Source organism: Tachyglossus aculeatus, chromosome X2 (genome assembly GCF_015852505.1).
Source record: "Tachyglossus aculeatus isolate mTacAcu1 chromosome X2, mTacAcu1.pri, whole genome shotgun sequence".
In the NCBI taxonomy this organism is placed as follows: domain Eukaryota; kingdom Metazoa; phylum Chordata; class Mammalia; order Monotremata; family Tachyglossidae; genus Tachyglossus; species Tachyglossus aculeatus.
In genome coordinates this window covers 29,806,532-29,828,792 of record NC_052100.1, presented here as the reverse complement: position 1 = coordinate 29,828,792, position 22,261 = coordinate 29,806,532, and the positions used below count along the sequence as shown (strand labels likewise).

At 49.0% G+C, this 22,261-nt stretch overlaps 1 protein-coding gene across 2 annotated transcripts in view; it reads right to left on the bottom strand.

Annotated features, from left to right (window-relative positions):
• CARMIL1 (capping protein regulator and myosin 1 linker 1) overlaps positions 1-22,261 on the bottom strand; it is a 107,450-nt gene that overhangs the window by 64,500 nt on the left and 20,689 nt on the right. For both annotated transcript variants that reach the window (XM_038771150.1, XM_038771151.1), the window contains exons 3-9: positions 8,255-8,305; positions 6,506-6,565; positions 4,071-4,192; positions 2,571-2,668; positions 2,028-2,098; positions 1,423-1,496; positions 1,235-1,310 (exon numbers count right to left, since the gene is read on the bottom strand). In XM_038771150.1, the coding sequence (XP_038627078.1) occupies positions 1,235-1,310; positions 1,423-1,496; positions 2,028-2,098; positions 2,571-2,668; positions 4,071-4,192; positions 6,506-6,565; positions 8,255-8,305 (552 nt within the window). The remainder of the gene's footprint in view (positions 1-1,234; positions 1,311-1,422; positions 1,497-2,027; positions 2,099-2,570; positions 2,669-4,070; positions 4,193-6,505; positions 6,566-8,254; positions 8,306-22,261) is intronic.

The window sequence follows — 22,261 nt, the reverse complement described above, 5'->3', positions numbered from 1 at the left end:
TGGCGGGAGTCCACCCGCAAACACAGACCTGAGCTCTTCCACCCCAGAGAAACAGGAGTGAAGAGCGGGGGGGGGGGAAAAAGTCAGCGCAATTGACCTTGCTGTTGGGTAGGGACTGTCTCTATATGTTGCCAACTTGGACTTCCCAAGCGCTTAGTAGGGTGCTCTGCACACAGTAAGCGCTCAATAAATATGATTGATTGTGGTTACGATTTACATTCTGCTGACTGAGGCGATCTTCAAAACGGCCACCCCCCCCGAGCCTTGCCTGTTCCGGAGAGAGCAGAGTGATGGAGCTGGTTTCCACCAGGCCGCCTTGATGGACATGAGATGAGGCGGACCTAACTGCCCATTAGACGACCCTCTGACAACAAACTCCTTGTACCTATCTATTCTATTTCTTTTATTTTGTTAATATGTTTGGTTTTGTTCCCTGTCTCCCCCTCCTAGACTGCGAGCCCACTGTTGGGTAGGGACCGTCTCTATATGTTGCCAACTTGGACTTCCCAAGCGCTTAGCACAGTGCTCTGCACACAGTAAGCGCTCAATAAATACAATTGATTGCCTCCTGAGATTATTCACCCTTCCCACAGCCCCCACCAACATGCACTTTGCCACAGATGCCTGAAAAAGGTTAGTCCGCCTTCCGGAGGCGGTTTTAATCGAGCGCCTGTGTGCAGAGCACCGTACTTGAGGCGTGGGGAGTACACAGAAGTAAACCGTGTGATCCCTTTCCCTCGACAAGGCTGACCCCTTCCTTCCTCTCCCCCTCGTCCCCCTCTCCATCCCCCCATCTTACCTCCTTCCCTTCCCCACAGCACCTGTATATATGTATATATGGTTGTACATATTTATTACTCTATTTATTTATTTATTTATTTATTTATTTATTTATTTATTTATTTATTTTACTTGTACATTTCTATCCTATTTATTTTATTTTGTTGGTATGTTTGGTTCTGTTCTATGTCTCCCCCTTTTAGACTGTGAGCCCACTGTTGGGTAGGGACTGTCTCTATGTGTTGCCAATTTGTACTTCCCAAGCGCTTAGTACAGTGCTCTGCACATAGTAAGCGCTCAATAAATACGATTGACTGATTGATTGATCACGTCTCTCCCATGCCCAGGGCATCCTCTCCACTTTTCTAGGATGGAGGCCGGGGCGCTCTTAGGGCCCAAAAGAACGATCCAATTCCCAGAGAGCGGGCAGGGCTGACCGGGATCTCCTACTCACCAGCTTCAGGTCCTTGGAAGACAGTTTGGTGAACCACTGGTTATACTCCAGGGCCGCAACTATGGGGATCAAGTCCCTGGCGGGGAGAAACGGGGGGGGGACGGTTGAAAAGTCCGAGAGCATCCCTGTTCCGGACCAACGCCCTCACCCCATCCACACATTCCCGGGAAGAGGTGGAGGTCACTCACCTGAGGTCAAGATGGCTGAAGTCCTGAAGGTTCAACTCACGGGTGTCCTGCGTCAGGTAGATCGTGTCTACATCCTGGGAAAGACACACAAGTCCCGCTCAAATCAATCAATCATATTTATTGAGCGCTTACTGTGTGCGGAGCACTGTACTAAGTGCTTGGGAAGTCCAAGTTGGTAACATATAGAGACGGTCCCTACCCAACAGTGGGCTCACAGTCTAGAAGGGGGAGACGGAGAACAAAACACATTAACAAAATAAAATAAATAGAATAGATATGTACAGGTAAAATAAATAAAGGCAGCACTCGGCCGTGACCAGCCCCTACGTCTAACCTGATTAGCTTGTGTCTCCCCAGCGCTTAGTACAGTGCCTGGCATATAGTAAGTGCTTAACAAATACCACAATTATTATTATTAGCTCCCAGCATCGGGAAGACAGGGGGTGTTTCTCTTCCCTCCAGAGTAAAGCCAGCAATGGACAGCGAGGCCATGAAGGACGGGGGCCGGGTGACAGAGATGCTGTTGAACAGGGAGGGTTCTCGTAGGATGGGGAGGCGGGGGGACGAGAGGAGGCCATTCCATCCCCTCCGCGGGGGAGACTCACCCACTGCACTTCTTCCCTGTAGGGAAATCCGAGCCAGTCGCAGACGCAGGCGTACATCTGGGAGAACCCCCCTGGACGCCGACCCACCGGGAAAAATTACAGTCAGAGTCGCTGCTGTCGCAGCTTCAACTTGTCCTTCCGCCTCAGTGGTTCCAGCCCCGATGACCACCCGGGCCGGGCCGCCCGAGCAGTCCTCTAGACTGTAAGTTCGTTGTGAGCAGGGAATGTGTCTGTTTATTGGTATACCGTACACTCCCAAACACTTAGTACAGTGCTCTGCACACGGTAAGCGCTCAATAAATATGATGGGAGGAACCGAATGACGGCCAGCAGAACCACCCCCCGACCCGGCCTCTACAGAGAGTCAAATATAACATCTTCCTCCACCCACTGAGAGGTTTCGTCCGGGATAATTAGACCACGATCCTAATTGCGCCTTCCCGGGGAAGGGCTACGAGGATAGGAGGCTACGAATAGATTCCAGCTTCCTGATCCTGGCGGTTCCCCGGGCCATTTCCGCCCGGAGCGAAGGGGAAGACTTACCGCAGGGGCTCAGCTCGGCCACGGTCTGGCTATCCCACAGGCTCTGGAGAGCGGCCAGTCGGTCAGCCGGCTCCATGGAAACCTTTTTCAGGATTTTCCTACAATACCCAGGTTTGGGTGAGGGCAGAAAAAGGAACACAATATAGATTTAGCCTACGACAACCACACATCCAAAGAAAATTGGTTTCACTCTCTCAGGGGGGCACCAAGAGCGAGCAGTGTAGCCTAATGGAAAGAGCGTGAGCCTGGGAGCCAGAGGACCTGAGTTCTAATCCCGATGTTTGACTTTGGGCAAATCACCTCACGTCTCTGTGCCTCCGTTTCCTCATTTGTAAAATGGGGTTTATATATTCATTCTCCCCCCTCCTTACATTGCGAACCCCAAATGAGATAGGGGTTGAGTCCGACCTGATCATTTTGTAGCAATCTCAGCGATTACTACAGTGCTTGCCGTAGAGTAAGCAATTAAATACCAAAATTATTATTATTATCCCTGCAGAGTGTACTGTGGGAATGACTTCTGTGTGTTCACCTCCCCTGCCCTCCGGGCCAGGCTTCTGGTACCTTGGGATGGGATGAGGGGGAAAGAGACAGGACAGCCACTCCATGTTGGCAAATCTCAAGGGCCTCCATCTCCCCTAAGAGCCCGGGCTTTGGAGTCAGAGGTCAGGGGTTCAAATCCCGGCTCCACCAATTATCAGCTGTGTGACTTTGGGAAAGTCCCTTAACTTCTCTGGGCCTCAGTTACCTCATCTGTAAAATGGGGATTAAGACTGGGAGCCCCCCGTGGGACAACCTGGTCACCTTGTAACCTCCCCATTCATTCATTCAATCGTATTTATTGAGCACTTACTGTGTGCAGAGCATTGTACTAAGCGCTTGGGAAGTACAATTTGGCAACATATAGAGACGGTCCCTACCCAACAGTGGGCTCACAGTCTAGAAGTGGGCTCCCCAGCACTTAGAACAGTGCTATAGTAAACACTTAATAAACGCCATTGTTATTATTATTATTACTATGTGCCAAGTGCTGTGCTAAGTGTTGGGATAGATACTAGACAATCAGATGGGACACGGTCCCTGTCTCACACGGGACTCCCAGTCTAGGAAGGAGGAAGGGCTGTGATTTATCAGAAGAGGAAATGGAGGTTCGCTCCTCCCCTGAAACAGACCCAAGTGGGCTTTCTGGCGGTCTGGAGAGGCGGGTCCGCCCACTGAACTCATTTCAAAGGGCCTTCTCCAGATTCACCCACCACCTCCACCCCCAGGGGGTCATTCCAGCCAAGAAACCCGGCTATCCGGGCAGGAGTTGGGAAGATTAATCGAGAGGGGAGAGAAGTTAGTTCTCAGAAGTTCCAGGCAGAACAATATAGAAGCCCTAAGGCTGGCTGGAGGTTTTCACCTTGCCCACACCATGCCCGGCATACTGGGCCAACAAAAGACAGAGGGTTAGGGGCCACCAAGAATTCTGGAGGGACGGGGAGACCTCCAGGTACTTACAGGGGAGAGTGGCCGGGGAATATCTTCCTCAGGCAGCCGCCGATGTAGCCCACCGCTTCGTTCACGTCCTCGCAGGAGGCCATCTTCATGGAGATGCTGCCCTTTTCCGTCTCCACAGCCAACTACGTGCGACACGGTAGCTAAGTTCAGTCGGAGAAGCCGCTCAGGAGCCACATCTGCGTTCTCGCCCCGGGGGACGGCGGCCGAGCCCCAGAAGGAGCCCGAGATGGCGACACCCCGGATGGTTCGAGGCTCTGGGTCCAGCCTGGTGTTTATTTTCAGGTTGGGGAAGCTCAATCTCCATGGGGCCTTCAGGCTGGACGCGCCAAGGTCGAGGGAAAGCCTGACGGATGGAAGATTAGCCTCCCCCGTAGCCCCATTAGTCTGACGAGATTCCAAGACAGGGTGGGGAGGGAAAGCCTTCCCAAAGAGTGGGACCATGGATGCTGAAAACAAATTCTTTACTTTCCCCATGCATACTGAGTTCCCTTACTGAGATTTCTGACAATGGGCAAGTGTTGGGTCATTTGTGGTGAGGGGAAAGAGTCAGATGTGGAGAGGGGAGAGTCAGGGGTGTTGGATGGCCCACGATGGGTGACTGGAGGAGAGTCGGGGATGTTGGGTGATCTGCGCTGGGTCACTGGAGGGAAAGTCAAGGATGGAGAGGGAGGGAAGAGTCAGGGGTGTTGGATGGTCTGTGCTGGGTCAAGGGGGGACAGCGAGGGGGGTTAGCCGATCCTTCCCTAACCACAAAGCTGGGTGTCCAGTAAGGCAACAACCACAGGGTTCCTTCAGTCATCCGGGAGCCTCTGGAGGGGGCAGAGTCTTGGACTGGATGGGTCGAGAGACTGACAGTTCTTTGCATGCAGGAAGCGCTCAATAAATACCACTGAATGAATTGAATGAACCCGGGTCAACATTAGTTTGGCTCTTATTTATTTATTTATTTATTTTACTTGTACATATCTATTCTATTTATTTTAGACTGTGAGCCCACTGTTGGGTAAGGACTGTATCTATATGTTGCCAACTTGTACTTCCCAAGCGCTTAGTCCAGTGCTCTGCACACAGTAAGCGCTCAATAAATACAACTGAATGAATGAATGAATGATGATTTTATTTTGTTAATATGTTTGGTTTTGTTCTCTGTCTCCCCCTTCTAGACGGTGAGCCCACTGTTGGCTAGGGACTGTCTCTAGATGTTGCCAATTTGTACTTCCCAAGCGCTTAGGACAGTGCTCTGCACACAGTAAGCGCTCAATAAGTACGATTGGTTGATTGATTGATCTTATTCAATCAGTGCCACAAATGGATGCAGCAATGGACAGCGTAATTCGAGGCAGGGAAGTGGTGACCCCAATCACTTCCTCACAGAAGGGAAACTGAGAACAGAAGGTATGAAAATGAGGCAGGTGTCAGTCAGAGGGAGGTTGTGGGATAGAAACGTGGGAATCCCGGGGCTTGCAAGTGACAGGCCGGGCCCTCCTTTGAGCAGATCCTTCATTCTTCGAGAAGCAGCGTGGCTTAGCGGAAAGAGCCCGGGCTTGGGAGTCAGAGGTCATGGGTTCTAATCCCGCCTCCGCCACTTGCCAGCTGTGTGACTTTGGGCAAGTCACTTAACTTCTGTGCCTCAGTTGCCTCATCTGTAAAATGGGGATTACGACTGTGAGCCCCCCGTGGGACAACCTGATTACCTTGTATCTACCCCAGCGCTTAGAACAGTGCTTGGCACGTAATAAGCGCTTGACAAAAACCACCATTATTATTATTATTATTATTATTATTATCTCTGGCCACCTACACTGAGATTGGCAGAGGGGTGGGAGAAAAGGGGACTCGAAAATTCTACATTTCACTCCTCACCAGGAAGCTCTCTTGTCCATGTTCGCCCGAAGAGACATTAGAATCTCCACAATACCACGGGACTCAAGACCTTAGCCTAACAGAGAAATAGCTAGGCCTAGTGGAGTCAGAAGGACCTGAGTTCTAATCCTAGCTCCGCCGCTTGTCTGCTGTGTGACCCTGAGCAAGTCACTTCACTTCTCTGTGCCTCAGTTATGTCATCTGTAAAATGGGGATGAAGGCTTGAGCCCCACGTGGGACAGAGACTGTGTCCTACCCGAATTGCCTGTATCCACCCCGGCGCTTAGTACAGTGCCTCGCACAGAATAAGCACTTAAATACCACAAATATTATTATTATTACTATAACAATCGGGGCCACAGGACAAGCCTTGCTGGCTCATCGGCACAGCTCATCCATTCTCTGGTGCTTTGGTAGAGTCGACTTTCCCATTACTCTCCCTCCCCTTTCTTTGGTTGTCTTTGCTAGATTTTAAATAGGAAAAAAATCAAAGAGGAGGAAATGGGCTTTTTCAGGGATTACCGATGGTTGCGGTCAGCAGATCCATCGTGCTCTCCGGGAGACTAACTCACCTGGCCGGGCTTTGTGCAGGTCACCCCCTGGATTTCCAGGTAGCTGAAGGTCAGCTCTAGCTGCAAGAGGAAAAGAACCGAAAAGCATTTTCACGGGAGGAGGAAAATTCAGAAAATCAGGTTTGTTCACCAGACAGCTTGGGGAAGCAAGCTGGGGAACACAACTTTATAAAGACATGCGTGTTGTGCTTCGGTCAAAGAGTCACCTTTCTCACCCATGTTTGTTTCGTACGTATTTATTACTCTATTTTATTTGTACATATTTATTCCATTCATTTTATTTTGTTAATATTTTTTGTTTTGTCCTCTGTCTCCCCCTTCTAGACTGTGAGCCCACTGTTGGGTAGGGACCGTCTCTAGATGTTGCCAACTTGGACTTCCCAAGCACTTAGTACGGTGCTCTGCACACAGTGAGCGCTCAATAAATATGATTGAATGAATGGCCCTTCCTGAAGAGCAGAAGAGGACCGCGGTCCGCTGACCGCCTCGGCCGACTTGGCTTGGGGTTGAGCCAAGACCTCTCCCGGAACTACATCCTGGGACATGGGGAGCCAGGGAAGATGAGACCAAACCCAATGAGGAAACCAATCAATGGTATTTATTAAGCACTGTACTAAGCGCTTAGTAGCCACGGTCCCTGCATTCAAGGAGTTTATAATCTCTGGTGTGCAGAACACTGTACTGAGAGCTAGGGAGAGTACAACATAGTAGATACGAACCCTTCCAACCAAGGGCCTTACAATCTCCTGATTTGCACAGCACTGTTCTGAGGCTTGGGAGAGTCCAGTCGATTCATTCATCAATCGTATTTATTGAGCGCTTACTGTGTGCAGAGCACTGCACTAAGTGCTTGGGAAGTCCACGTTGGCAACATATAGAGACGGTCCCTACCCAACGGTGGGCTCACAGTCTAGTAGGGGGAGACAGAGAACAAAACAAAACATATTAACAAGATAAAATAAATAGAATATATATGTACAAATAAAATAAATAAATAAATAGAGTAATAAATACGTACAAACATACAGACATAGATTTAGGAAACATGATCCCTGCACTCAAAGAGCAGACACTCTCCCGTGTGCAGAGCACTGTGCTATACAGAGCCTGTATATATGTATATATGTTTGTACATATTTATTACCCTATCTATTTATTTATTTTACTTGTACATATCTATTCTATTTATTTTATTTTGTTAGTATGTTTGGTGTTTTTTTTTCCTCTGTCTCCCCCTTTTAGACTGTGAGCCCAATGTTGGCTAGGGACTGTCTCTATATGTTGCCAATTTGTACTTCCCAAGCGCTTAGTGCAGTGCTCTGCACATAGTAAGCGCTCAATAAATATGATTGATTGATTGATTGATTGCTAAGGCCATGGGAGAGTCCAATAGAGTGGGTAAGACACATTCCCTGCCCTCAAGGGGTTCCGGTCTAGTGGATCGTGGTGGGGATGGAGACGAAGGGCTGGCATCAGACAGCAGAGGCACAAGGCTGATGGCTGGCCCCCACCATCCTGCCACGCTGCCCATCTTCCTTGCCGGTCCTCCGCTAGCCCCAGGAGCAGGGGCAGACAGGGGAGTGGCTGCATGGATCCTGGTCTTTTCCTTCCCCAAACCACCGACCGGGTTTTCCTTGGGAGCCCCCAAACTTCAGCTCCTCCCCTCAAGACCCAGAGAAGCCATGGGCACCACCACCTTCAAGGTGAGGTTGGCTGCCTGCTCCTGCCCCCCACCTCCCGCCGGCTCACCTTGGTGGGGATTCGAGCCGCGACGAGGAAGGCCCGGCATGACGTAAGCACCTGAAAATGGAAAGGGCAGAAAAACCAACATGAGGACAGGGAAGCCACATCTGTGTCCCAGTCCCCTCACAGTAGTACGAGAGCTATAGCGCTTGTAGTACTTGTGAAGCGCTTACTTTGTGCCAAGCAAAACAACACAATACATAGATCAGACCCAGGCCCCATCCCACATGGAGATCACAGTCTAAAGTGAGAGGGAGAACAGCTATTTCATCACCCTTTTCCAGATGAGGAAACTGGGCCCAGAAGTGATTCATCTTAAAGCAGGCGGTGGGGACATTTGGAAGTAGTAAAATAAGTGATCCCAGCCGTCAAGGAGATTCCAGTTAAAAAGAGGGGGAAGACGAGTGAACGTAATATACACATGCCAGAAGGTTGTGGCAGTTGATATGGAAAGGAATAAAGAAGAGGCCAGTGAAGAGCGGGAAGGGCTTGGGTAGCCACCTGTCTGCCAGTTTTGCTGGAATGGAACAAGACCGACTTCACTGCTCGTCGCCCACTGTCCTGTGAAAGAGCCCCCGGCCGGACCCTGAAGCGAACATTTTCTCAGTGACCCGCCCTAAAACCCCACTTCCCTACCGTCAGTTCTAGTGGACCCAATCGGCCAGAAAAGCCTCTCACCAGAGTTGCCATCTGAGGATTTCCCTAGACGCCGCCGATAACCGACTTTCCAAATTCCCCCTCATTTCCCTCCATCGGGAATTTTTCCTTTCCGAGCGTGGAAAGGGTGTGAAGGGGCTTTCCGGAGACGATGAAGGCTAAATTCACTTCACCCTGCCTGTGGAATTCCTAGCCCTGTGCTCTGTACATAGTAAGCGCTCAATAAATAGCATTGATTGATTGAGCGATAACCAGGACTGGGAATGGCTTCGAGCCATTCCTCTAGTTAAGGGAAAGCAGGGGGAGAGAGGCACTACGGGAAAGAAGCTGGCCCACGCCCCATGACAGGGATCTCACTGGCCCCACACAAGGATCTCACCAGAGGTATAAACACTACCAGCAACAGAGTCAAAATGGCCTTCCCCGTGACTCTGGGAAATCCCGTTCCCGCATGCTCCGGCTATAAACATGACACTGGGTTCTCTTTTTAAAAAAATTGGCTAGAGACAAGAGCCCAAGCCTGGGCATCTGGAGACCTGGGTTCTAGTCCCAACTTCACCACTGGCCCGCTGTGATCCAAGCAAGTCGCTGAACTTCCCCGATCAGCAAGGAGTATTTTTAGCTCATTTACTGCGGAGTTGGGGGCTGCATCATCAGTGGTATTTATTGAGCGCTTAATGTGTACAGAGTTCACTACTGAGCGCTCGGGAGAGTTCAATACAACAGAGCTCCCTGCCCACAGTGAGCTTCCAGTCTAGAGGACTGCATGGCAGGAGTGAAGGAAGCCCGAGTCCCAGTTTTGGGGGAAGTGGGCGAGATGCCCTCCCTTCACACATCTGCCAAGCTAGCTCTCTTCCTCCCTTCAAAGCCCTACTGAGAGCTCACCTCCTCGAAGAGGCCTTCCCAGACTGAGCCCCCTTTTTCCTCTCCTCTTCCCCCGCCCCACAGCACCTGTATTTATGTTTGTACAGATTTGTTACTCTATTTTACTTCTACATATTTACTATTCTATTTCTTCTGTTGTGCATTTAGCTTTAATTCTATTTGTTCTGACGACTTGACACCTGTCCACACGTTTTGTTTTGTTGTCCATCTCCCCCTTCTAGACTGTGAGCCCGTTGTTGGGTAGGGACCGTCTCTACACGTTGCCAACTTGTACCCCCCAAGCGCTTAGTGCAGTGCTCTGCACACAGTAAGCGCTCAATGAAAATGATGGAATGAACGAATACGAAAATCGAGCCCCCGAACTCTGCTCCAGGGTCAGAAAACAGGAATCAGTCTCCTGGCTCTGGGATGGGAGCCACCCACCAGGCTTCTGCCCCAGCTTCTCCCCTCTCCTTGCCCACAGAGATCACCCCGCTTTTCCGGGGACCTCCTGCCTCCCTCTCCCTTAGTTCCCCGTCCCTCTAGCTCGGCACGCTTTCCTTCCGTCCTCGGAAAAAAACTGCCACGGGCAGCAGCCAGGCCTGCCAGAACCTGCCTCTGCCCCACTGAGAGCGGAGCAGGAAGTCTTCCCTAGTGCCGCCCTCTCCTCTGGCCCTAATGAAGCCGTACGGAGCCCGCTTCCCGCTCCTCCCAGGCATCATCATCATCATCATCATCATCAATCGCATTTATTGAGCGCTTACTATGTGCAGAGCACTGTACTAAGCGCTTGGGAAGTACAAATTGGCAACATATAGAGACAGTCCCTACCCCAACAGTGGGCTCACAGTCTAAAAGGGGGAGACAGAGAACAAAGCCAAACATACTAACAAAATAAAATAAATAGAATAGATATGTACAAATAAATAGAATAGATATGTACAAATAAAATAAATAAATAAATAAATAAATATTATCACCAGACACCGCAGCACGCAGTCAATCGTATTCTTCGAGCGCTTACTGTGTGCCAAGCACTGCACTAAAGCGTTTGGGAGAGTACAATATATTAATAAACAGACATATTGAGACCTATTCATTCATTCAATCGTATTTATTGAGCGCTGACTGTGTGCAGAGCACTGGACTAAGCACTTGGGAAGTCCAAGTTGGCAACATAGAGAGACGGTCCCTACCCAACAGTGGGCTCACAGTCTAGGAGGGGGAGACAGAGAACAAAACAAAAGCTACTAACAGAATAAAATAAATAGAATAAATATGTACGAGTAAAATAAATAAATATTGAGAAGCAGCATGGCACAGTGGATGGAGTCAGAAGGCCATGCGTTCTAATCCCGGCTATAATAATAATAATGGCATTTATTAAGCACTTACTATGTGCAAAGCACTGCTCTAAGCGCTAGGGAGGTTACAAGGTGATCAGGCTGTCCCACAGAGGGCTCACAGTCTTAATCCCCATTTTCCAGGTGAGGTAACTGAGGCCCAGAGAAGTGAAGTGACTTGCCCTAAGTCACACAGCTGACAATTGGTGGAGCCGGGATTTGAATCCATGACCTCTGACTCCAAAGCCCGGGCTCTTTCCACTGAGCCACGCTGCTTCTCAAGTGGCTATGCCACTTGTCTACTGTGTGATCTTGGGCAAGTCACTTCTCTGGGCCTCAGTTACCTCATCTGTAAAATGGGGATGGAGAGTGTGAGTCCCATGTGAGACGGGGACTGTGTCCAACCCGATTTGCTTGTATTCTCCCCAGCGCTTAGTATAGTATAGTGCCTGGCTCATAGTAAGCACTTAAATGCCAAACTTTTTATATTTCCTGCCCACGACGAGCTTACAATCTAGAGGTGAGTTTACAGTCTAGAATCCCATCCTGGGCTGGGGAGGGCTGGGCCCCTTGGGACCCTGCTTAGAGCTGGACTCCCTCCTCCTCCCGGACTGGCCTTTCCCACAGCTCTGGATCCATCATTTTTGGAGGGTGAGTGAGGAGCTGGGCCTTAAATGAGAGGGCTTGTGGGAAGCAGCACGGCTCAGTGGAAACAGCCCGGGCTTTGGAGTCACAGGTCGTGGGTTCAAATCCCGGCTCCATCAATAGTCAGCTGTGCGACTTTGGGCTTAACTTCTTTATGCTTCAGTTCCCTCATCTGTAAAATGGGAATTAAGCCTGTGAGCCTCACATGGGACAACCAGATCGCCTTGCATCCCCCCCAGCACTTAGAACGGTGCTTTGCACATAGTAAGCACTTAATAAATGCCATTATTATTATTATTATTATTACACACCCTCACACATACTGTCCTGTGCCTCCCAGCGCAGTCAGGCCGGGGCAGAGGCCGGGAAGCGGAGGAGGGCCAAGGTCCGCTCGATGTCCCGCCCAGGTTCCTGACCGTTCCCTACCTCCCCAACCATCAGTGCGCCTAGGGGAGGATTGCAATCCACCAGCGCGGATCGCTCAACCCTTCCTTGACGTACAAATCCCGGAATGGAAACCCATGCTGTAGTGGGTTTCCCCTTCTAGACTGTGAGCCCACTGTTGGGTAGGGACTGTCTCTATATGTTGCCAGCTTGTACTTCCCAAGCGCTTAGTACAGTGCTCTGCACAAAGTAAGTGCTCAATAAATACGATTGATTGATAGTGGGATGGCCAAGACAGGGCTCTGTACCCAACAGTGCTCAGCATAGTGGCTGGGACTGAAGGTGGGAAGCCAAAACCATAAAAAAAAAGTTACGGTGGGTTTATTTTATGGTATTTGTTAGGTGCTTACTATGTACAGGCACTATACTAAGTGCTGGGGTAGATCCAAGCTAATCAGGTTAGACACAGTCCCTGTCCCACATGGGGCTCACGGTCTTTATCTCAATTATACAGAAGAAGTAACTGAGGAACAGAAGCGAAGTGACTTGCCCAAGATCACACAGCAGACCAGTGATGGAGCCGGGATAAGAACCCGGGTCCTTCTGACTCCCAAGCCTGTGCTCTATTTGTCACCGGAAAGCTTATCTATTTATCACCACAAAGTGTCATTTTGCTCAGTGACTTCGATAAGCCAAGATCAAAGTTCTCGCAATTCCCAGCGTCGCATCAGACGAGCCAACGCCTGTGGTTTATAGTCCTGCCGGTCCACGGGCTTTCCAAAAACCATCGCTCTGACCTTCTCCGAAGAGTGTTCTTGAAGTACGAACACCAGCTGGTGCCCCAGGGAGCCGTGAAGAGTAATTATGGTATTTATTATCCCGGCTCAGCGCCGGGGAGGTGATGAGACAATCCGATCATGCCCCGCCCTGCCCAAATCAGCTTCCAATCCAGGTGGGAAGGGACGGAAGGTAATTCACCCCCATTTGATGGACGGGGAACTAAGTCCCAGAGAGTTCAAGAGATTTGCCAAAGGTCACACAGCAGATATGGGGCAGGGCTGGGATTAGAGAGGAGCAACGTGGCCTAATGGATAGAGCACAGCCTGGGAATCAGAAGGACTTGAAATCCCGGTTCTGTCACTTGCCCTGGGCAAGTCACGTCTTTTCTCTGGGCCGCGGTTCCTTCACCTGTAAAATGGGGCTTAAAACTGTGAGCCCTCTGTGGGACAGGGATTTTATCCACTGATGAACTTGAAGTCACTCATTTACTCATTCAATCCTATTTATTGAGTGCTTACTGTGTGCAGAGCACTGTACTAAGCGCTTGGAAAATACAGTTGTATCTACCCCAGTGCTTAGTACAGTGCTCTGCACATAGTAAATGCTCCGCCAACTGTCAGCTGTGTGACTTTGGACAAGTCACTTAACTTCTCTGTGCCTCAGTTACCTCCTCTGGAAAATGGGGATTAAGACTGTGAGCACCCCGTGGGACAACCTGATCACCCTGTAGCCTCCCCAGTGCTTAGAGCAGTGCTTTGCACATAGTAAATGCTTAATAAAGGCCATCATTATTATTATTAACAAATATCATTAAAAAAAACCCTGAGCCTTGTGACACCCAGTCCCCGGCTCCTTCCACAAGTCAGTCAATCAATAGTATTTATTGAGCGCTTTCTATGTGCGGAGCACTGTACTAAGCACTTGGGTTAGACTGTGAGCCCACTGTTGGGTAGGGACTGTCTCTATATGTTGCCAATTTGTACTTCCCAAGCGCTTAGTACAGTGCTCTGCACATAGTAAGCGCTCAATAAATACGATTGATGATGATTGATGATGAGAGTACAATAAAACAACAGACACATTCCCTGCCCACAAGGCCAGGCACAAATCCACCCTAATTGCCGCACAACTCCACATCCTTTGCCACCCCGGCTTGGAAACAGACGGACAAGGAGGCAGCCATGCGGGTTAGGCAAGGAGAGCGCTCTCTGAAAACGGCTCTAAAAATAGAGACGGCCCTCGGCCAAGGCTATTCACACGCCCAGGCCTGAAAACCACCTGGCATCTGAGCGAACGGCAGGATGGGGGTGTGTGTTTGAGGGGAAGACACCCCGTAAACCAGTGGGAACCGCTTCCCCGAGTCAAGCACCGGGAGGAGGGCGGGCGGGCGGACAGCCAGGTAGGAAAACTTTGGACGTGAACATCCATGCCGGTGATGCAGGGCCTTGCCTGTGGTTCCAGGCCTAGCCACGGCCGGATGACACGGGGACAGACGACGGGGTGCGAGGACCGGTCAAGAAAGTATGTGGGTCCTCTGCGGGGGCGGAGGGGGCTGGAAGACTGAGTGTGGGGGGCCAGAGTAGCATCCCACAAAGGTGGCCGGGCTACTGTTAGGGCAGGGAATGCGTCTCTTTATTGTTATATTGTACTCACCCAAGCATTTAGTACAGTGCACTGCACCCGGTAATAATAATAATGATGATGATGGCATTTATTAAGTGCTTACTATGTGCACTGTTCTAAGCACTGGGGAGGTTACAAGGTGATCAGGTTGTCCCACGGGGGGGGGGCTCACAGTCTTAATCCCCATTTTACAGATGAGGGAACTGAGGCACAGAGAAGTGACGTGATTTGCCCAAAGTCGCACAGCTGACAGTTGGTGCAGCGGAATTCGAACCCACGACCTCTGACTCCCAAGCCCGGGCTCTTTCCACTGAGCCACGCAGAACTTAATAAATATGACTGAATGAATGAAGGACTGAACATGGAGCAGAATCTCATGAAGGGGGTCGGACTACTGTGGGCTGCTGTTAGAGAAGCGGCGTAGCCTCATGGATAGAGCACAGGGCTGGGAATCAGAAGGACCTGGCTTCAAAACCCAGCTCTGCCACTTGGGCAAATCACCTCACTTCTCTATGCCTCAGTTATCTCATCTGTAAAATGGGGATTAAGACTGGGAGCCCCGTGTGGGGCCTGGACATGGACTTTGTATCTATCTCAGCGCTTAGAACGCCGCCTGGAACATAGTCGGCGCTTAACAGATGCCATTTTTTCTTTACAAAAAAGAAAAGGCTACCTCCTTGGTAATCCAAGATCAATCGCTTGAAGTGAGCAGAAATGAGATGGATGTAGAAAGGGAGGATGGAAGAAACCCTTTAAAAACTCAGTGAAGCCAAATTTGGAGGGAACTGCCCCCAGAAACAGGCGACGGGTTTAGGTGGCAACCTGGAAATCAACCCAGCGCAGGCAGAGGCGGTAATGAAGCAGTGATAATGGGCTAATTATACCCACGGATGGGCCAGCCCCCTTCGGCCCTGCTTCAATCTGGCAGAAGAATAAACATTCCTACGTTATTTTGTGGAGCCCAATTACCTAGATCTCCTGATTCAGTGTCTCAGCAACCAGACAGGCCCCAAATGGTCATTCGCGCTGTAATGGGGCCAAGAATTCCGACTCGATCTGTTCACCTGAACTCGAAAGATTCAGGAAACTTTTTTTTTTTTAATGGTACTTGTTAAACGTTTACTAAGTGCCAGACACTGTAATAAAAAACTGTGGAAGATTCAAACTAAATCAGGTTAGACCTGGTTTTTTTTCCTGGTATCTGTTAGGTGTTTTACTATGTGCCAGGCACTGTACTCTGCCCGGGGTTTCATCATCATCATCAATCGTATTTATTGAGCGCTTACTATGTGTAGAGCACTGTACTAAGCGCTTGGGAAGTACAAAAAACTGTGGAAGATTCAAACTAAATCAGGTTAGACCTGTTTTTTTTTCCTGGTATCTGTTAAGTGTTTTACTATGTGCCAGGCACTGTACTCTGCCTGGGGTATCATCATCATCATCAATCGTATTTATTGAGCGCTTACTATGTGCAGAGGCTAGTCAGGTTGGAGTGGTGGAGCCGGGATTAGAACCCAAGTCCCGGTCTTAATCCCTATTTTACAGATAAACTGAGGCCACACAGCAGACAAATGGCAGAGGTGGGATTTAGAACCCAGATTCTTCAGTCTCCCGGGCCCGTGCTCTATCTATAAGGCCACACTGCTCCTTGGCATCAGACCTGAGCGGCATGTTATAGCCAAGGTGTAGGAGCCACAGGTATTTTAAGAGGTGATGAATCTCTTTAATTCTTCCCAGCTCTTAATGGAGAGGGTTTGAAATCCTCATTTGCAGAAAAAAAAAAGTTACATTTTTGATCGCTCTTCATATCCTTGCTAAAAATCACCTCCCACACATCGCTTATGGAGAAGCTTGTGGATTTTCCAGGGTTGAAATATTATTTTTAAAAAGGCTGGAACGACTGCCACAACTTTGACGTGCCTGGAGGGGAGTCCTCTCCGTTTCCTGGAAGAGTCTGGGGGAAGAGTCCCAGGAATCAGCCCAAGAGACGGACCCTGCCACTCCCAAGGCTCAACATAGAGCAGCCTTCTTAGAGAAGCAGCGTGGCTCAGTGGAAAGAGCCCGGGCTTTGGAGTCAGAGGTCATGGGTTCAAATCCTGACTCCACCAATTAGCTGTGTGACTTTGGACAAGTCACTTAACTTCTCTGGGCCTCAGTTCCCTCATCTGTAAAATGGGAATTAAGACAGCGAGCCTCACGTGGGACAACCTGATCGCCTTGTATCCCCCCAGCGCTTAGAATAGTGCTTTGCACATACTAAGTGCTTAACAAATACCATCATCATTATTGTTATTATTATTATTATTCCTAACTCTATCAATCAGTGTATTTATTGGGCACTTACTCTATAGAGACCACTTGAGAGAGTACTTAAGAGTACAATACAATAGAGTTGTTAGATATGTTCTGTTACATCTCATCATGGGCAGGGAATGTTCCTATTTATGCCCTACACACAGTAAGTGCTCAATAAATACGACTGAATGAATGAATAAATGAACAAACGCTCCCTTCCCACGACAAGCTTACAGTCTAGAGGGACTGGAAGCTCCCTGGACTATAAATACTATGGACTGAATGATTGTGCGAACAAATTCCACAGGTCTTCCTAGAGGCAGCACGGCCTGGTGGACAGAGCACAGGACTGGGAATCAGGAGACACGAATTCGAATCCCTGCTCTGCCACTGCTGGGAGGCCTTGGACAAGTCATTTCACCTCTCTGGGCCTCCATTTCCTCCTCTGTAAATGGGGGTGATAGATTATGAGCCTCATATGGGATAGGGACCGTGTTTCATTTCATAACCTTGTCTGTCAGTCAGACATTTGTATTTATAGAGCGTTTGCTGTGTGCTAAGCGCTTGGAAGAGCACAATACAACAATAAACAGACACACCTTCCATACACAATTATGTATAACAATAAACAGACCTTGTACATACCCCAGCATTTAATTTACAGTGAGCAATTACTAAGAGCTGTGATTATATTTACCATTCACTGGGTCTGTTTTGTGGGCAGGGAGCCTGTGTCTGTTTATTGTGCTATTGGAGAAGCAGCGTGGCTCAGTGGAAAGAGCCCGGGCTTTGCACATAGTAAGCACTTAATAAATGACATTATTATTATTATTATTATTATTATTATTGTACTCTCCCAAGAATTTGTACAGTGCTCTGCACACAATAAGCACTCAATAAATAAAACTGAATGAATGAATTTGAAGGCCCCACATTTCACTCCACTGAGGCCCCCACTTTGTCCCGGTGTGGTGGGATTTGGAGAACACTCTGCCCATACTTTTAGGGAAATCAGTGTGGTTTAGTGAAAAGTGCAGAGGACCTGGGTTCTAATAGCTCTGTCACCTGACTACTGTGTTACCATGGGTAAGTCACTTAACTCCTCTGGGCCTCCGCATCTGTAAAGTCAGGATTAAATACCTGTTCTCTCTCTAATTTAGACTACAAACCTCTTGTGGGACCATGTCTGATCTGATTATCGTGTTTTTACCTACCCCAGCACTTAGGTGAGTGTTTGCTACACGGTAAGCACTTAACAAATATCACAATGACCATTATTATTATTAAACCCCCGTCTCGAGTCTCTCCGGACTGAAGAGCCCCGATCTTTATGGTGCTTGATAGTGGAGGATGTCGCTCTGCTCCTTTAACAGCGAGATGGGAGGCGGGTTGATTACAAATTTTTGGAAGGGAGAGGTTTGGATTTCGGGGAGGATTTACTGGATTTGCTGACTGGCCTACGCTTGCTCAAGGAGAGAAGGGTCTGAGCAGATCATTGGGGGCAAAGATGCTCAGTTGGCTCAGGGACTCTTTGACCTCAGGTTGCTGGCCCTGACGGGCCTCGGTCCCTGCCTCACTCCGGAGACTCCCTGTCAAGGTAAAACCAGAACTGCACACCCCACGTTGTCCTCTCCTGCCCCAAAAGCCCAGGGTTTAGGAGAAGAAGCAGCAGCTCGTCAAGTGCAATAGTCAACAGAATAAGCTCCTGCTGGCTTCCAGAAGGCTTCCTGCTCGCTCTCTCCCCAAGGGAAAGGATGGCAGCCCACAAGCGAACCACAAAAAATCACTATTCTCCAAGCGGAGGAGAACCCTTCCCTTCCCATTCCCATCAGGAGGGGGGCCTGACCAGGAAAGCTAAGAGAGGCCTTCATCATGAGAAAGACTTACACACCTCCCACAATGAACAATCATCATGGCCTCAGTTAACCATTGGCCAGGTTCCAAGCTCCTCAACAGATACCATATCAGATTCCAAGTCAGACACAATCCCCCTCACACCCAGGGGACTCTGGGTCTAAGAGGGAGGGAGGCCAGGGATCTTATCACCATTATACAAAAAATGAAAGCATAGGCCTGAAAGTCAGAAGGACCTGGATTCTAAACCAAACTTCACCACTTGTCTCCTCTGTGACCTTGGGTGAGTCACTTCACTTCTCTGTGCCTCAGTTACGTCTGTAGGACTATAAGCCCCTGAGGGACAGGCATCGTGTGCCAACTGATCAGCTCATATCTACCCCGGCGTTCAGTGTAATGCCTGGCACGTACTAAGCACTTAATAATTATGATATTTGTTAAGCGCTAACTATGTGGCAAGCACTGTTAACAAAGGATACCATAAAAAAAAAAATAAAAAGTTCTGTGACTTGCCTGAAATAGCTCGGAAGTCAAGGTGGTGGAGCCGAGATTTGAACCAAGTGGAGCCGATATTAGAACTGGGCCTCCCAACTACGGATCCTGCACGCTTTCCACCAGGCCGCACTGCCTCCCCTATAAGATGTTTCCGAGGGAGAGGGCTTGTTCTTGCCTGTTTCCGGGGAAAACACGGCCCCTGGAATCACATTTGGGAGATTGAAAGGCTCTGGGATCAGAGGCCAGGACGCGATGATCATTCAATCAATTAATCTTATTTATTGAGCACTTACTGTGCACAGAGCCATTTACTAGGCTCTTGGGAGAGTACAATCTAATAAAGTTGGTAGACATGTTCCCTGCCCACAAGGAGCTTACAATCTAGGTAACAATCTAGTTACCTCATCTGTAAAATGGGACACCCTGATCACTTTGTATGCCCCCAGCACTTAGAACAGTGCTTTGCACATAGTAAGCGCGTAAGAAATGCCATTATTATTATTATTATTATTATTATTAGAGGGATACAGCTGTCCTACAGGACTAGCAGCTGGGAGGAGAGGAGTGGCGATTAATAAAAAAAAACGCTTCAGAATCAATCTATGGTATTTATTGAGTGCTTACTGTGTGCAGAACGCTATACTAAGCACTTGGGAGAGTAGAATATAACAGAGTTAGTAGACACGTTCCCTGCCCACAAGGAGTTTACAGTCTAGAATAATAATAATAATGATGGTATTAAGCGCTTAATATGTGTCAAGCACTGTTCTAAGCAATGGGGTAGGTACAAGCTAATCAGGTTGGGCACAGTCCCCACCTGGGGCTCACTGTCTTAATCCCCATTTTATTAATGAGGGACCTGAGGCACAGACAAGTGAAGTGACTTGCTCAAGGCCACACAGCAGACTTTTTCGTTAATGATGTGCATTTAGCTTTAATTCTATTTGTTCTGACGACTTAGCTGTCCACATGTTTTGTTGTCTGTCACAACTGTGAGCCCGTTGTTGGGTAGGGACCGTCTCTATATGTTGCCAACTTGTACTTCCCAAGCGCTTAATACAGTGCTCTGCACACAGTAAGCGCTCAATAAATACGACTGAATGAATGAATGAAACGGCAGAGCCGGGACCAGAACCCAGGTTCTTCTTAGGAAAAAACTGTGGGCAAGGAATGTGTCTGTTTAGTGTTATTTTGTCCTCTCCTAAGCACTTAGTACAGAGCTCTGCACACAGTAAACACTCAGTAATATGATTGACTGACTGACGGGGATAGAAAGGTGGCAGGGGAGCCTGGGGAAGCAAAGAGCAAATCCAAAATGCCTCCCAAAATCCCCCTCCCGACACAAAGACAGCGCTGGCTGGATCCAGCGGCCCGCCGCTCTCCGGCCTGTTGATCCCTTAAACTTCCTGGATCTGACGCAGAAAAACTCAACACTGACCCTCTGTCCCGTCCCTCGAGCCCCGCGGAGAGAAACTCGGCCAAAAGCACAGCCGTGGCTCACGTGGTCGCTCCAGGGGAGGAAGGAATACGTCCCTGGCTGGAAACTTGGCTTAAACCTTCCCAGACTTTTCTCCATTTCCTATCCCAGCCTGGCTGCTTTCCTAATTCTTTTGAAGATTTGTGCCTGAGCAGGATGTCACTGACTGCGAAATTCACCCGTGGGGGCGTGTGCGGGTCTGTATAATAATAATAATAATAATTGTACTTTTTAATGGTATTTGTTAAGGGCATACTGTGTGTCAAGCACTGTTCTAAGTGCTGGGGTACACACAAATTTACCGGGTTGGCCGCCCTTCTTCAAAGTCTTATTGGAGGCCCATTTCCTCCAAGAGGCCTTCCCTAAGCTCCCCTTTCCTCTTCTCCCACTCCCTTTTGCATCATCCTAACTTGCTCCCTTTATTCCTCCCCCGGCAGCACTTATGTCCACAGCCGTAATTTACTTATTTCTTTAATGTCTGCCTCCCCCTCTAGACTGTACGCTCACTGTGGGCGGGGAAATTGCCTGTTTATTGTTATACTGTACTCTCCCAAGCGCTTAGTACAGTGCTCTGCACGCTGTAAGCGCTCACTGAATACGACTGAATGAATATTCCTGTTGTGCCACTGTATTTGATGTTCAGAGCACCAGGTGTGTGGACTGCTGCTTAGTACAGTTCTCTGCACACAGTAAGCGCTCAATAAATACTCTGCTCCTGGATCCCCCGGGGGGGAACACCTGCTCAGAGCCGCTCCGGGGACAAGTGAGCGGGGACAAGCGAGAAGCCATGCGACGCTTCAGTTCCATGTGCCAGCGGGGGCCTAGAATGCCCTCCTTCCTCAGATCAATCAATCAATGAATCGTATTTATTGAGCGCTTACTGTGTGCAGAGCACTGTACTAAGCGCTTGAGAAGTACAACATATAGAGACAGTCCCTACCCAACAGTGGGCTCACAGTCTAGAAGGGGGAGACAGAGAACAAAACCAAACATACTAACAAAATAAAATAAATAGCATAGATAGGTACAAGTAAAATAAATAAATAAATAAATACAGTAATAAATATGTACAAACATATATACATATATACAGGTGCTGTGGGGAAGGGAAGGAGGTAAGATCCCAGATCTCAGATCCTACAGACAATTATTCTCCCCCCCCCCAAAGCCTTATTGAAGGCGCACTTCCTCCAAGAGGCCTTCCCAGACTAGGCCCCCCCTGTTTCCTTTTATAATAATAATGTTGGTATTTGGTAAGCGCTTACTATTTGCTGAGCACTGTTCTAAGCGCTTGGGGAGACACAGGGTCATCAGGTTGTCCCACGTAGGGCTCACAGTCTCAATCCCCATTTTCCAGAGGTAACTGAGGCACCGAGAAGTGAAGTGACTTGCCCAAAGTCACACAGCTTGACAAGTGGCGGAGGCAGGATTAGAACCCACGGCCTCCGACTCCTAAGCCCGGCCTCTTTTCCCACTCCCTTCTGTGTCGCCCTGACTTGCTTCCTTTGTTCTTCCCCCCTCCCGCCCCCAAAGCACTTACGTCCATATCTGTCATTTATTTATTCGTAGTGATGTCTGTCTCCCCCCTCTAGACTC